General features: G+C 36.1%; 1 protein-coding gene across 1 annotated transcript; it reads left to right on the forward strand.

Moving 5' to 3' along the window:
* The first annotated feature begins 329 nt into the window (after positions 1 to 329).
* On the forward strand, positions 330 to 1658 carry LOC128205963 (ficolin-1-like). The gene is made up of 3 exons (XM_052908049.1): positions 330 to 363; positions 660 to 781; positions 1031 to 1658. The coding sequence occupies exons 1-3, from the start codon at positions 330 to 332 to the stop codon at positions 1532 to 1534; spliced, it is 660 nt and encodes a 219-aa protein (XP_052764009.1). The 3' UTR covers positions 1535 to 1658.
* Positions 1659 to 16004: the final 14346 nt, after the last annotated feature.

The raw sequence follows: 16004 nt of genomic DNA on the forward strand, positions 1-16004 counted from the left end.
GGATAAAGGCGTTGAAGTAGTTGGAGATGATTTATCCTTTTCCCAAAATGTACCGAGATTGACTTTTAATGTTCAGCAGAGTAGAGTCGAAATTTCAAAATACAATACCTTGCTAGAAATATTCATCAACGTGTAATCCATATGCGTTAATTTCTACCACAATCTTTTAGAACTTTACATCACAAATACTGAATTATCCTTTATCTTCATTTCCATGACCCATATTTACTTTAAAACATCGTAATTGAAAATTTTCACTAACAACTAGAAATAACACGTCCGTCATCGCCGATACGCTTGACTTGACCCAGGTGTTTTCCTTCTTCCTAATGGTTTTGGTAAAACTCTTTTGGTTTGGACAAAGTTAGCCAAAAAGTTAACTGGTTGGACAATATTTTTCCAAACAGTAGAATCACATTCAAAATATACAAACCCCCAAAATTACCAATACATTTATTTCAGCTGCATTTTTTTCAGGTCGGTGATGGGAGGGTGATCTTTTAATAAAAAATAAATTTCGAATCACATGTCTTGCGTTTTTAAATTATGTCAGATAACAATATAACAATATAACATATAACGATTAAACTCGTTTACAATACGTTTCGAGAATTTCTTGTCCCTTGTAGTTTCCAAATAAGTTTCTTATTTATTTACAGACTGTGAGGAGATCTACAAAAACGGTACGCGGTTGGACGGGATTTACGCCATCTCCCCTGACGGCAGGTGCCCGTTCTTCGTCTACTGTGATATGACGAAAGGAGGCTGGACCGTCAGTCAGGTATATCAATGCAGGTTCTGATAGTTGCCACCTGTAAGTTAAACGTTTCTGTGTTTTTTTGGTATAAGGTCAATTGTTTCATGAAACTATTTCAGCTAATGAATGATACATAACGTCACGATTGTCTTTTGCAAATTACATCTTTAAATATACGACCGAATATATCACGTCATATAGCGGAGTTCTTAGAATATATTTTACAAAATATTGTGTAATTGTGGTCAGCATTTATACGCAGTCTATTTTAAGCGTCGAATAAACGGAAACGTCAATTTCTTCCGTGATTGGGATGATTACGTTCACGGCTTCGGTGACGTTGATGGCGAATTTTGGCTCGGTCTTCAGAAGATTCACCGTCTAACGCAAGGCGGCAGCCAGATCTATTTCGGCATTACTAACTATGACGACACGACGGACTTTGCACATTATCAGACATTTACCGTTCATGGAGCAGCCACGAAATACAGAATGAACGTTGACGCTTACGGTTACAAAGGCTCCATCAATGAACTGTTCGCCGATCACGACAACATGGCGTTCTCCACATATGAAAGAGACAACTATGTACACGCCACTGCTAACTGTGCTGGGAGCGGTGGGGGCGGATGGTGGTGGAAAAAGTGCTGCCTTCTTGGAAATCTGAATGGTATATTTGGAAAGAAGGGAGAGGGAGGATTGAACTATTATGATTCAAGCCATATTCCGATTAAAGCTGTCGAAATGAAGATAAAAGCAATAAATGGAACATGTTAAATGCTGATTAAAAGCAAAAGATACGCAAAGCCTTCAAAAAGTATAGTTCTTTGCATACATCATCTTTATTATTCGAATACTTAAAGGGGCATAGTCGAATTTTTAGAATTGTCTTTATATGTTAAAAAATGGGTATTTCGGCACCTTCTTAAAAAAAGTGGGGAAGTCGTGGCCACGTAGCTTTCAATTAAATAAACATTTATAATGGCTAATATGTTTTATCTGTAGACAAATCATATGATTTTTTACGTTTTAAACACTAAAATCAAATTTGTTAAAAAATATCAGCTTATATTGTGCCCCTTTAACCTCACGTTGCCATATTTCACTTGTCCGTTTACCTGGTGGTCAAATTATACCTACGAAACCACCAAAAGGTAGTAACAGTCACATGGCATAAATCATGAGTCATGCATATATCAGAATATATTAAAAGAACCCCCCTCTCCAAAAAACAAATTAAATAAAAAACAAATAAATGAAATAAACTAAATAAAACAATAATTAATAAATAGATAATAATAATACAAATAAATCAAAATATGATTAAACAAAATATTATTTTTTTTAAATGAACAAAAAAGATAATAAATAAACAACAACAAAACACAAAAAATACATGTTGTTTTTGTCATATACATTCGTGGCTATGGTTTCCATATAGTGCTTCATGTTCAGGATGAATTTCAATACGCAATACTTTTTAATGTTCGTGTCGCCACATCAAGCTAAGCACTCTGTTTTTGTTTTATCGCGTATTATCTGCTGTACATGACGTTAAAATGTTGAAGTACTTATCAATTCTGAGTCAATGAGTTATCATATTTATTGAAGAAATTTGGATACAGTGCTGATAGAAATATTATCAAGAATAAATTTTAAGTAAACGCTCGATAGCTTTATTCGCCTCGACACCTTTTCAAAATAGATCCGAATTGGCTTTATTTGATCTTGAACATGTTACTATTTAACTTGTTATACAGCAACACATACTGTTTCACTCTGAACTCGTTTTCCTTCCGTTTCATTACTACAACGCAACACTACAGACTTGAGCTAGAATGTTCTGTTTAATTTCACAATACCGTTTTTAAAAAAATATTGGAACGAACATCTGATACAAATAACGATTACATGATCTAATATTTGCTACGCATTGCTATTTTCCCGCTTACAAATAGCTCCGTTTCGAAATCGTACACTGATCGCCAGTCCAAACATATTAAATAAAAATGAATGATCCTTATGAATCATTGGTGGCGCAAGTTGGCAGCCGGATCTGTTTCAACGTCACTAACAGTCACGGCACGACGGACTTTCCTCATTACCAGACATTTAACGTTCACTGTACAGCCACTGTATACAGATGAAAGTTGACGTTTACGGTTACTAAGATTCCATTAAGCTTCTTGCCTTTGGTCATTTATGAATGAAATAAATAGTTATGTGACCAAAACGTAAACGTATATTTAATGATGAAAGCACCAACCGTCGCAGAATATGCATGTACTATTTAAAGACACAAAGCTGGCCAAATTTAGAGAGCAAACGCTGTAAATACAGTTTTTGTCTTTTCAAGGTTCATAACCCTGGAGTGCGGCGACATGACTGGTTATCAAAAGGCCTCTAAATTTATTAATCGGACAATATCAATTTTAGGTAATTTCTTTAATTAAAGGGCGATAACTCACGAGTAACTCAAGCAATAGTTATCAAAGTTGTCGAATATAGTATGACCAATTATGGTGATGAATAAACGATGATTAATGATTGATCTATGAACGGGCGTTAACAATGTAATAAACATTAATTTTAAGTTTAAAATAGATTAAACATGATATTGAGCATTGTACTAATAAATAAATATAATACCTATTAACAGATCATTTGACATACTAACTAAAAATGTTATATGTATGAACAATTCAAGTGAAACCAGATTAGTAAGCATCTACTCTTTTTTTTCTTCTTGGAACTTCATTGCATCGACACTAAATCTTGAAATACTGTGTAAAGGTAGCCGAGTCCAAATAATTGTACGTGGAACGACTTTTTGACGATTTCTTATATTTGATTAAACTTCTTAATTGTATTTAGACAAACTACTGCTGGCGCCTCCTTTGTCAAACCTTCTGGTCATGTGACCACTCAGTTGGGGTTCTAGGGGCCAATTCCTTGCTCCATTCTGGTCATTTCATGCGCGCTTATCAGACTGGACGCTCTGCATATGTTAAATTACCCTATCACCCATTCCCACTTGTCTAGGTACCGTTATTTTATTTTATTTTATTGAATTTTTCTTCTCCTGATGTGCATGACAATTAGTTAATTAGTTGACGATTAGTTGGATCCAAGTCAGCAGCGCACTATGGTGACCGTAGCAGACATTTTTAAATATGGCCGCCAAAATGGCCGATTATTTCTTCAAAAGCTTTTATCTTTGTAACTATACGTCATATACTCATAATCTTGGTGTCTATATATACAGATATTAGGCCAAGGAAGCCATTGGTATATAAAGCCTTTTTTCAAATATCATTTAAAATGGCCATTTATATACAACCAGTGAATCATTGTCAGTGGTAAAACTAGTAACGACTGCCTGAACTATGCCAATCAACCAATCAACCAACATATTCACAATATGTTACGAAATAAATGTAACACACTATTAAATGATATTCATTAACACAGCAAATAACAATGTTAATTTAATACTATAAAAATACAATTCGAGCCACATTACAAGTTATTGTTATGAAAAAAACACTTATAAATATGCACATTTATACTCACTTTTGGTAACATTGTGACATGTTCTGTGTATCAGTTCGAAACGGTGGTCCATTTCGGTGTCCATGAACTATCACTTTAATGGCATCCCCAGTCTGCAGGACTTGTACTTAGGGTTATTTTTGTAGGGTTTGCCCCCAAACATGCCCTGCTTTCTAGGCTGGTAAAGAGATGCTGCCTTGCGTCTGTTGACATGTTTTGTCGTACAAGAGAACAACATATTGCTTTAGATACTTCACATGTGCTGACTTACTTAGTATAAGTATACTTAGAAGGGCTGCAGCGAGTAACGAGAATGCATCAGTGACATCCGGAAATACATCCCACGTTTTCCATGCTGTTTTTTTGCCGATGCCTGCTATAAAGGTCGTTGCGTTATTTCCTGTGAATGCATGGAATACTGCCAATGCTGGTTCTTTAGGTGGGCCCAAAGAAGCTGCAATATTATGTGCTGTAATGTACCTATGGTGCCTTCCTTTACAAATTGATATCCAGACTCCATGTGCCATTGGAACACTTGCTCGTTTTGACAGAATGTTCAAGACTACATCAGAGTCGCATGTCCTTATCAATACCTACTTATGACCAGCAAGTGATGCATCAAGCAGATGATGGATCAATCTGATGTCGGCTTCTTCATGCGTACATGGTAAGATCTGCAATTTATCTTTTCGCCTTGGTACTGGAAGCACTTTGTTCAGGGGAAACTATTTTGTCTTGATCTCATTATCACGAAGAAAACTTTTCCACTTATTTGGCATTTTGATGAAAGCTCCACACTCTCCTCCCTACCCCTCCCCCCTCACTGCCTTGGTGTTAACATCCCGCACTTTATCAATCCTATCAGTAGTTCTACAAATAAGTCTGCCCTGTTATCAGATCTCAGTGTCACACCTTTCGGGAGTGCTGAAGGCCATGGCTGGTTTTAGAGCTTGCAAAAGTCTTCAAAATATAATTTCATGCATTGGCATGAATTTTTTAATATGGAAAACAGGAAACAGTCTTTCTTCATTATTTAGTCATTGATTGATTTAGTTTGGTAACGAACCTTTTTTGACAAAAATGTCATAGTGCTCCTGGCCGCCTACTTTGTACGCCTTTTTTACAATTGAAGTAGCATTGTGTCTATTGTAAGCAGATCAACACTGTCCTCTTTAAAATAATTTCCAGTTGCTTCTAAGACCTTAACGCGAACTTCCTTGGTCAATGAGGTTTGAACAGTTGTGATTCATAGTGTTTAGTTGAACTATAAATGTGTTCAGGTATATTGAGGTGTTCGAGCTATAACTTCATTCATCGAACGATTTTTATAATGGATTTCGAATGTGCGAATTCAAGAAACAGGGACCTAAGGGCCTCAACTGTACTAGGAGCTGTTCCAATCAGCTCTTTGGAAACATGACATGCAAACCATGCAAAATCTTCCTTGTTTAGCTCCTGTTTACAGAGCAGTCCCCATAGTTTCTCCAACCAGACATTTTTCTTTGAGGCTGCAATAGGACTATCTGGCTTGACTGGTTCATTTAATTTAGTAACAACAGGATCTGGTCTGATTATGAGACAGACACTATTTGGATGGCAAAAGATAGGTAAGGGTAAATACAACATGAAGAAGAACAGTGGTGGCAGAGATATACGAATGGGTTTTTCTTAGATCAGACACATGGAATGGTTCAAAACGACGCATTGAGAGAAAGCGCGTTGCAGCCTTTTGTCCCACGCTGGAAGACAATTGTTCGCAAGCTTACTAGAATACATACGTTGTGGTAGTAGCCTGCATTGTTTAAAATAAAGAACTACATAATATTTTGTCACAATGAGACCATATATTATACATTTTTGGAACCAGTAAATTTTATAGATTTCTTAGATACCCGGATTATGATCGTATAATATTTGTCGGTAATGTTGCCAAAAATAGCCATCTTAAATGATATAAAAGTTATTTCTAAAACAAAATACTTTATGTATCAATTTGTTTTGTTTTGTGCCCAATTGCTTCCTTGGCCTGAAATCTGTATATTAAGACACCAATAATATGTGTCTGTAACATATAGTTACAAAGAAAAAAACATAAGATGAAATTGTCGGCCATTTTGGCGGCCATTTTGAAAGATGGCCACCATGGTCACCAGCTGGCGCTGTTAAATTGGTTCCATATCTAAAAATAATCAGTAGGGAATGTTTAATTGGTGTGCATAGTTACATGCTTTTAACCCAACGTGCACGAGTTTATGCTCAGCCGCCCCACTTTCTTAACTCATTGAAACATTTACGCTATGCTATTCAATTGAGCTTGCTTGTGAGTGTTTATATTTTTGTTTACATTGTAATGCACAGATCATTCCATGTAACTGTTCGCCATATAATATTTTGTCTGTGTTTAATATATGTATTGTTCGCTCGCTTCTGTAGTTTGGAGCAATAGTTTAGTTCATGTAATAAAGCTCCCTTTATTCCCTTTTGCAGTCGTTTGTCTAAATGGCAAATTCTTACAAATTAATTTGTCGCCATTTTCGGCCAGTTGTTCCGATTCGAATTCTGGGTTTCCAAGGAACAATAATGAGATTAAGGTGTTTTTTCATTCCGTACTGTAAAAAACCCATAACGGTATGCACATTAAACAGACAACTGTTTTCTGTTTCATTTGGCGCTTTGTTTTGCGAATTTAATTAAAGAGATAATACCTGTTTTATTAATTAGATTTAATGTTTTTGCTGTGTTAAATACTTGTTCCTTTGCAATTACCTGGTAAAATATAAATATTACCTTTTATAATCTAATCCAAGCGTCAAATACTCTAATACCAAAATACAATATTAATACTTTTTACCCTGCTTCGTGTTTAAACAAACCTGTTTAGACGTTTAGGAATTAGAAGAATCCCGTTTTGAGCGTCTTTTACTTTAGACTAATAGATAGCCCTGACATGTTTCCGAGATACCAAATTCTTAAATTAAACTAAACTAGACCAGTTTGATTCCTACGTAAATCTTTATTTGAAGAACAGCAAAGAAGAAAATGATTTACGATTGTCTGTGCATTCATCTTCCATTTACGTTCTTTTCTTATATTAAGGAATCTACCTCTATCAATTTACAAAATTATGTGAGGATAATTGAAATCGGGACACTTAACGATATACAGGCACCTGTCAACTACTGTCTTGAACACTGAGGGGCGAATGATGGTGGAAAGAGCTGCTACCGACGTGAAATGTAAATGGTATTTTTGACTGTGCTAAGTGGATCCAAACTATATTCCAATTAACATTGGTGAAAGGAATGATAAAGCAATAAATTGAATGCATCAACTCTACAAGTATCCTAACGCAACAATTGTTAATTCAAATATGATTATTACCTGTATGTAGGCAGGAAAGGCTTTGCTGTTTCTGTTTATCTGATTGAATTTATTGTATTGTGAATCGTTCTTAGTAGAATTGAAAATGCCATTTTTCCTAAGTTTATATTCTGCCTTACGAGATCTTCTTAAAATGGTATATATGATCGTTGTTTGTAGTGATTATGTAAATCTGAATAAAATGCATATATTTAGGTCACATGTCACTTTACAGGTCATATGAAAAAGCAGGAATGTATTCCCATCACACCTCTGTGACCTTTGCCAATGTTTTGGTCTTGTTAGTTAATGTGAACACAACCACTATTGGAAGACCTAGTTGTTCGTTAGATTTTTTTTAAATGCGTAGATTTTCGACTTGAAAAATGACTTAAACCACTGTTATCAGTAGCAGCATCATTTGTAAAACGAATTGGTCACCTTTACGTTACACTAAACGTTATGTTAAAATAACAATACCCATTGCTATACAATCATCGGAATTATACACAACAAGCATAAAGTGCGGGTTATATATAATTTCAGTCACGAAGGTAGTGTAGCAACTGTTCTGTTGCATTGTCAAGCTGATCCGTGCAATTAGTACCGTTCGTAATAAAAATACGCTTTTATTTATCATCATGACAAGATACCTGCCTACTGGTTAGAGTTCTGATATAAAATGAATGCATCAACACAAACAAAGAAACGCTTTTCAATGAGGTGAAATAGTTAAATATGAATAATTCGAATATTTTTTTGCAAGGCAAGCGTGTAGAAACATCGATAAGAGTTTTATCAAATAAGCTCTCCTATGGATTACATATTAAAACAGCATCCGGATTAAGTTTGCAAATCCGGAATTTTTGCAAACTTATTTTTTTTATTTTTCACCCAATGTTTTTTATTTTTGTATTTTTAAAATGTGTTAGGTAATACTAATAAGAGATATTTTTTGTTTCCTGAAATTTAATTTAGAAATATGTTTTTTTGGCATTTAAAGTCAACTTTTCCAATGGGAGTCCCATTGGAAAATGGCCTTCCCATTGGAAAATGGCTTTTTCAAGCTTTTCCAATTGGAAAACTGGCTCTATTAAAATTGTGGGAGAATTTGGAACATAATTTTTAAAATTGAAATTGACTGTTTAATTAAGAATATTTTACACTCACTACATGAAAAATAATATATTCATTAAAAATGAAGAACAGATAGATTCATTTAAGGCATTTGTTTGCGAATCCTTCCCATGAGTGAATCTTTCCAATTGGAGGATTCCCACATTCAAAGTGGGAAAGTATGAACATTGGAAAATTCCAATTGGAATATTTGGTTAATGGGAAAATTCCAATTAGAGAATAAAGTTCAGTTTTAAAATGGGAAATTTCCAATTGGAAGGACAGGTAAGATTTTGTAATGGGAACATGTAGGAAATGGGCATAAAGAAAAATATTGCCATATTTAAAGCAAAAATTAGCAAAATGACACTTCTTACAATGTCCTTACCTGTCAACTGTCGACTTATCTATATTCCTCATCGCTGTTATACTATACAATGGTTAGCATGACGTCTAACCATCGTATTGCTTCATTAACCCTGTATCAGATACTAGTACAATTTTTTATCCGATTGAAAAAAAGACAAACAAAAAAATCCATCTTTCATCAATGTCACAAAAACGCTGTCGTTAAGCTTGATTACAAACATCTTGCCATTTAACCGATTATTTTCAAGGTTAAAGGCAACTAAAATTTGGTCAAGAATTAGCATTAATGAAGTTCTTTGAAGTCGAAGATATAAACTTGTTTACACTTCTATCTTTGTTAAAGACCACATGATTATGTTCATATATTTACACAAATTATAAAGGAGTCGGAGAGGTGATGGAGATCTATTGTATGAAAAGGCTTAATTTATGGTATTTATGGGTAAAAATAGTGAAGGAACGACTCGCCATACTGTCATTATTTCATGTACATTGTGCTATATGAAATTATTCTCGTTCACCAGAGTGATGGTGCCATGCGTTACACATTTGATTTATCACTATCAAACCTCTTGTAAATGAGAATGTGTGAATATGGTGTTGATAAATCAATGAATGGATTAGAAAATAAACATTTTGAATTTTGAAAAAAAGAAGCCTGAACTTGAAGAATACTGCCATGACTAATGAGATGCAATGTGCCAGGCCGCAAAAGTTTTATCAGTGAACATATTAACAGACAATTAAGATATTACATTCAAACAGGGAAAAAGTAATATGAAAACCTATCGCTGTCGCTAAAGTAATGCACCAGTCAATGGTAAGCATCCCCCCACCCCAGGTCCGGGGGGACAGTCGATGGTTTTGTGTTCGCGCCAAAATAGCGGGGAATTGGCCTTGGACCGACTGTGTAGCTCAAGGAATTTGGTCGAAGCGCTAGCGGTTTAAGCGCCCGGCGTGCGCCACCTCTAAAATAATCGAAGTTTACTGTTTTCATCAATATCGGAGAAACAAAGGTAATAAAATAAGCTCATAATGCACCATTTCCGACTACATACATGAGGGAGTAACCCCAAATTCCCGTAAAACAGTTTATGCCATATACTTTCGGTTCTGAGGGAGGAGCACATGTCAAAAGTTGCGCCCCTAAGTTACTACCCCTCTAACATCAATTCCTGGATCCGCACCTGCGATGTGCCATGTTTCCGCAACCTGGGAGATTTAACAAAAACGCTTCTGTTTCTGGGGCTGTGATTACGAAGTTCGTAATCACTGCTTCTGCTGTAATAAACCAAGATGATACTTGACTTCTACTACTACAAGTTACCTAGATTCACGTGCATTATTTAGCACGTTATTGCTATGTGTTTCACAAGATTTATACCATGTGTACTGCTAATATTTAGCATTCTCAAACATTTATTGTTGAATAAGATTTTAGCTGAGAGCTATTTTCTATTTGTCTGAAGATGATGAAAAACATAATCTTATATATTCAACCTCAAGTCAGTTTCCTAGTCTGAATTTTGAGAGGATACAAAAAGTATTCCTGGTGGGTACAACCTTTAAGGTAAAAGACAGACACAAATACATGCTACCATACTTTTGAGAGGCTTTGCAGTGGATTTTAGTCTGAATTCCAGGGAATATTGGTCTAAAGTCCAGCGGATTTTGGTCTTAACAATATCAACATTTATTATTTAAGACTACATACAGAAATTTGAATGCATATTTACTTATATTTATTTAATGATCTAGAATACATACAATAAAAGAATAAATAATATATTATGATATTATAATCAATTGTCAATGCATATGATAAATAAATAATACATAAAACAAGAGGGCCATGATGGCCCTAAATCGCTCACCTGAGTAAAAGAGTTTAACCTTTGTTATTAATATAGCTTGTTTCTCAAAGAATATTGAACAAGAGCTGTCAAAGTATGTGACAAATGCCCCCCAATGTGACATTGATCTATGAACAACTACATAACAAAAGCACCGCGAAACGGAGCATTATACGCCCGAAGAAGATTCGGCTTGAGGTCCTTTTAATGTAGTGATGATTTGTATAAAGTTAATTGAAAATCGCTTTATTAGTTACCAAGTTATGGCCCGGACACGGAATTGCTAACGGACGAGTAACAAAGATGTGGCCCGGACACAGAATTGCTAATGCCCCCCATGGTGATTCTAGTCTTTGAGGTATGGACCTGGAAATTGCGCGCAACACATCCTTTTAATGTAGTGATGATTTGTATAAAGTTATTTGAAAATCGCTTTATTAGTTACCAAGTTATGGCCCGGACACGGAATTGCTAACGGACGAGTTACAAAGATGTGGCCCGGACACAGAATTGCTAACGCCCCCCCCCCCATGGTGATTCTAGTCTTTGAGTTATGGCCTGGACATGGAATTGCTAACGTCCCCCCATGGTGATTCTAGACTTTGAGGTATGGACCTGGAAATTGCATGTGACATCCTTTTAATGTAGTGATGATTTGTATAAAGTTATTTGAAAATCACTTTATTAGTAACAAAGATGTGGCCCAGACACAGAATTGCTAACGCCCCCCCCATGGTGATTCTAGTCTTTGAGGTATGGACCTGGAAATTGCGCGCGACACATCCTTTTAATGTAGTGATGATTTGTATAAAGCTATTTGAAAATCGCTTTATTAGTTACCAAGTTATGGCCCAGACACGGAATTGCTAACGGACGAGTAACAAAGATGTGGCCCGGAAACAGAATTGCTAACGCCCCCCTCCCAATGGTGATTCTAGTCTTTGAGGTATGGACCTGGAAATTGCGCGTGACACATCCTTTTGAACACGGAATTGCTAACAGACGAGTAACAAAGATGTGGCCAGGACACAAAATTGCTAACGCCCCCATTGGTGATTCTAGTCTTTGATTTATGGCCTGGACATGGAATTGCTAACGTCCCCCCCCATTGCTAACGGACGAGTAACAAAGATGTGGCCAGGACACAGAATTGCTAACGCCCCCCATTGGTGATTCTAGTCTTTGAGTTATGGCCTGGACATGGAATTGCTAACGTCCCCCCATGGTGATTCTAGACTTTGAGGTATGGACCTGGAAATTGCATGTGACATCCTTTTAATGTAGTGATGATTTGTATAAAGTTATTTGAAAATCACTTTATTAGTAACAAAGATGTGGCCCAGACACAGAATTGCTAACGCCCCCCCCCATGGTGATTCTAGTCTTTGAGGTATGGACCTGGAAATTGCGCGCGACACATCCTTTTAATGTAATGATGCTTTGTATAAAGTTATTTGAAAATGACTTTATTAGTGACCAAGTTGTGGCCCGGACACGGATTTGCTAACGCACCCCCATGGTGATTCTAGTCTTTGAGGTATGGACCTGGAAATTGCGCGCGACACATCCTTTTAATGTAGTGATGATTTGTATAAAGTTATTTGAAAATCGCTTTATTAGTAACCAAGTTATGGCCCGGAAACAGAATTGCTAATGCCCCCCCATGGTGATTCTAGTCTTTGAGGTATGGACCTGGAAATTGCGCGCGTCACATCCTTTTAATGTAATGATGCTTTGTATAAAGTTATTTGAAAATGACTTTATTAGTGACAACGTTGTAACGCCCCCCCCCATGGTGATTCTAGTCTTTGAGGTATGGACCTGGAAATTGCGCGCGACACATCCTTTTAATGTAATGATGCTTTGTATAAAGTTATTTGAAAATGACTTTATTAGTGACAAAGTTGTAAACCCCCCCCCCCATGGTGATTCTAGTCTTTGAGGTATGGACCTGGAAATTGCGCGCGACACATCCTTTTAATGTAATGATGCTTTGTATAAAGTTATTTGAAAATGACTTTATTAGAGACAAAGTTGTAACGCCCCCCCCCCCCCCCCCCATGGTGATTCTAGTCTTTGAGGTGTGGACCTGGAAAGTGCGCGCGACACATCCTTTTAAAGTAATGATGCTTTGAATAAAGTTATTTGAAAATGACTTTATTAGTTACAAAGTTGTGGCTTGGACACGGAATTGCTAACGCACCCCCATGGTGATTCTAGTCTTTAAGGTATGGACCTGGAAATTGCGCGCGACACATCCTTTTAATGTAGTGATGATTTGTATAAAGTTATTTGAAAATCGCTTTATTAGTTACCAAGTTATGGCCCGGACACGGAATTGCTAACGGACGGACAGACGGACAGACGATGGAGGCCATAACATAATACAACCCTTCGGGCGTATAAAAAGTTTATCTTGCCTTTATGTGTCAAATACATATTGCAAGTTATATTAAATTGCCTCTGAGCAAAAAAAACAACAATCATTCACCTTAGAGGTAGGGACATGGGTCTTGCACACGACACATCGTCTTGGTATGTTGAAAACATATGGCATTTTCATTTTAAAATCTGTCCATATAAGAGAAAGTCACAGCGCGGACACGACAGCCTATAATTTCCTTCAGGTTGCCATGGCAACCAGAGTTCTGCAAGGAATTAAAATTTTTTAACAATTTTGAAAAAGCACCAACCAAGGATCATTCTTGGTTTCATCAAAATTGCCCAAGCGGTTTAGGAGAAGATGATTGTAACCAATTGTTGACACTTTTCCTTTAGGTTGCCATGTCAACCAGAGTTCTAAATGGAAGTAATTTCTTTGAACAATTTTGTAAAAGCACCAACCAAGGATCATTCCTATGAAGTTTCATCAAAATTGTCAAAGCGGTTTAGGAGAAGAAGATGATAATAACCAATTGTTGACATTTTCCTTTAGGTTGCCATGGCAACCGGGCCAAACAAAATTATGTGAACAAATTTAAGAGAGGTCCATGCAAGGACACTTCAAACCAAATTTGCTGAAGATCTATCAAGGGGTTCATGCGAAGAAAATGTTATGTTTTTTTACTAATTTTAGCTCTGGTGGCCCTTAAAAGGGGCCAAACAAAATTATTTGAAAAGACCTGACAGAGGCCCATGCTAGGATGCTTCAGACTTGAAGATCCATCAAGCAGTTAATAAGATCAAGTTGTTTAAAGGTTTTTCTATTTTTTGCTCTGGTGACCCCTAAAAGGGGCCAAACAAAACCATTTGAACAAAGTTGAGAAAGGACCATGTAAGGATGCTACATATCAAGTATGGAGTCATTCTGACCTTTACTTTCAGAGGAAAAGATGTTCAGTGACAAGACAATGTAAAAACAAATGACCCCTGAGCAAGGCCAATTTGACCCCGGGACAATAATTTGAATACCTTTGGTGTAGGTCCACTAGGTAACACTATATACCAAATATGAAAGCTCTAGGTCTTATATTTTGGAGAAGAGGATTTTTAAAGTTTTATTATATAAGACTATATAAAAACAAATAACTTTCAGGGCGGGGCCAATTTTGATCCTGTGGCAATAATTTGAACAACTTTGATAGAGGTCCACAAGATGATGTTGTATACCAAATATCTATTCTCCTGGCCTTACGGTTCTGGAGAAGAATATTTTTAAAGATTTACTATATAACACTACGTAAAAACAAGGACCCCCTAGGCGGGGTCAATTTTGACCCTGTGGCAATAATTTGAACAAATCTGGTAGAGGTCCACTAGATGATGCTGTATACCAAATATCTAAGCCCTGGGCCTTACAGTTTCGGAGAAGATTTTTAAAGATTTACTATATAACACTATGTAATGAAACTAGTGACCCCTGGGGCGGGGCCATTTTTGACCCCAGGAGAATTTTCAAGGTTCTAGGCCTTGTGGTTTTTGAGAAGAAGATTTTTAAAGTTTTCCCTATATAAGTCTATGTAAAACAAGTGACCCCCGGGGCAGGGCCATTTTTGACCCCAGGGGGATAGTTTTAACAATTTTGGTAGAGGACCACTAGATGATGCTATATACCAAATATTAAGGCTCTAGGCCTTGTGGTTTTGAAAAATAAGATTTTTAAAGTTTTTCCTTTCCGTTGCCATGGCAACCAGAGTTCTGCATGGAATTCCATTCTTTGAACAATTTTCAAAGGGGACCACCCAAGGAACATTCCTGTAAAGTTTGGAAGAAATTGGCTAAGCGGTTTATGAGGAGATGTCGTTTAAAGTAAAAGTTTACGGACGGACGGACGACAGACGGACGCCGGACAAATTGTGATCACAAAAACATTTACTTATTAATTATTATAGCACTGCGCATAGTAATATACTTTTCATTTTTTCATTCCCCCCCCCCCTTCCCCCCCCCCCCCCGGGAATATATGGCATACACAAACCAAACTTATACTCTCAATTGTTTCAAATGAACATTATTATTTATTAACTATTTTGATTCAATTAGCATTCACATTTAGTCAAGTCACCATGATTTGCATTTGAATTTTTGCTATTTGTAACATTAGACATACCTTATATACTTCATTTGTACCAAAATTAAACAAATAACGATCTGTATTATAAGATAGCACAATTTGAAAAAAAGAAAAAAAACAACTTTTATTACTTAATTAATAGCTTAAACAATAAACATACATTTTTCCATCCTTTTTTATGAAATTCAAAAGCCATTGCATTACTCTTCATATTGACAAACAAGAAATAAAAATAGTTCATGTATGTAATCATCTATTTTATTTAATTTAAACAATCATTTGATATCATTATAATTTAGTTCTTACAAATCATGTAAGTAATTTCACTTTCAATAAATTGAGAGTTAATAAACAGTCACATGACAAATTCCTTTTATTGGATCTTCAATGTCAGATGGAAAGCTATTATTAAGGACCCAAGTGATGTTTGTTCCTGCATCTGAACTGCCTAATTGCAGCCAATTTTGCATTGAATGTTACATAT

This window comes from Mya arenaria, chromosome 10, assembly GCF_026914265.1.
Source record: "Mya arenaria isolate MELC-2E11 chromosome 10, ASM2691426v1".
NCBI classification, from domain to species: domain Eukaryota; kingdom Metazoa; phylum Mollusca; class Bivalvia; order Myida; family Myidae; genus Mya; species Mya arenaria.

What these genes read in the sequence shown, in the direction of transcription:
- LOC128205963 (XM_052908049.1), top strand. Translation starts at nt 330, where the DNA reads ATGGTTTTGGTAAAACTCTTTTGGTTTGGACAAA. An exon ending in ACTCTTTTGGTTTGGACAAA is followed by an intron (nt 364 to 659) that starts GTTAGCCAAAAA and finishes ATTTATTTACAG; the next exon opens with ACTGTGAGGAGATCTACAAA. An exon ending in GAGGCTGGACCGTCAGTCAG is followed by an intron (nt 782 to 1,030) that starts GTATATCAATGC and finishes GTCTATTTTAAG; the next exon opens with CGTCGAATAAACGGAAACGT.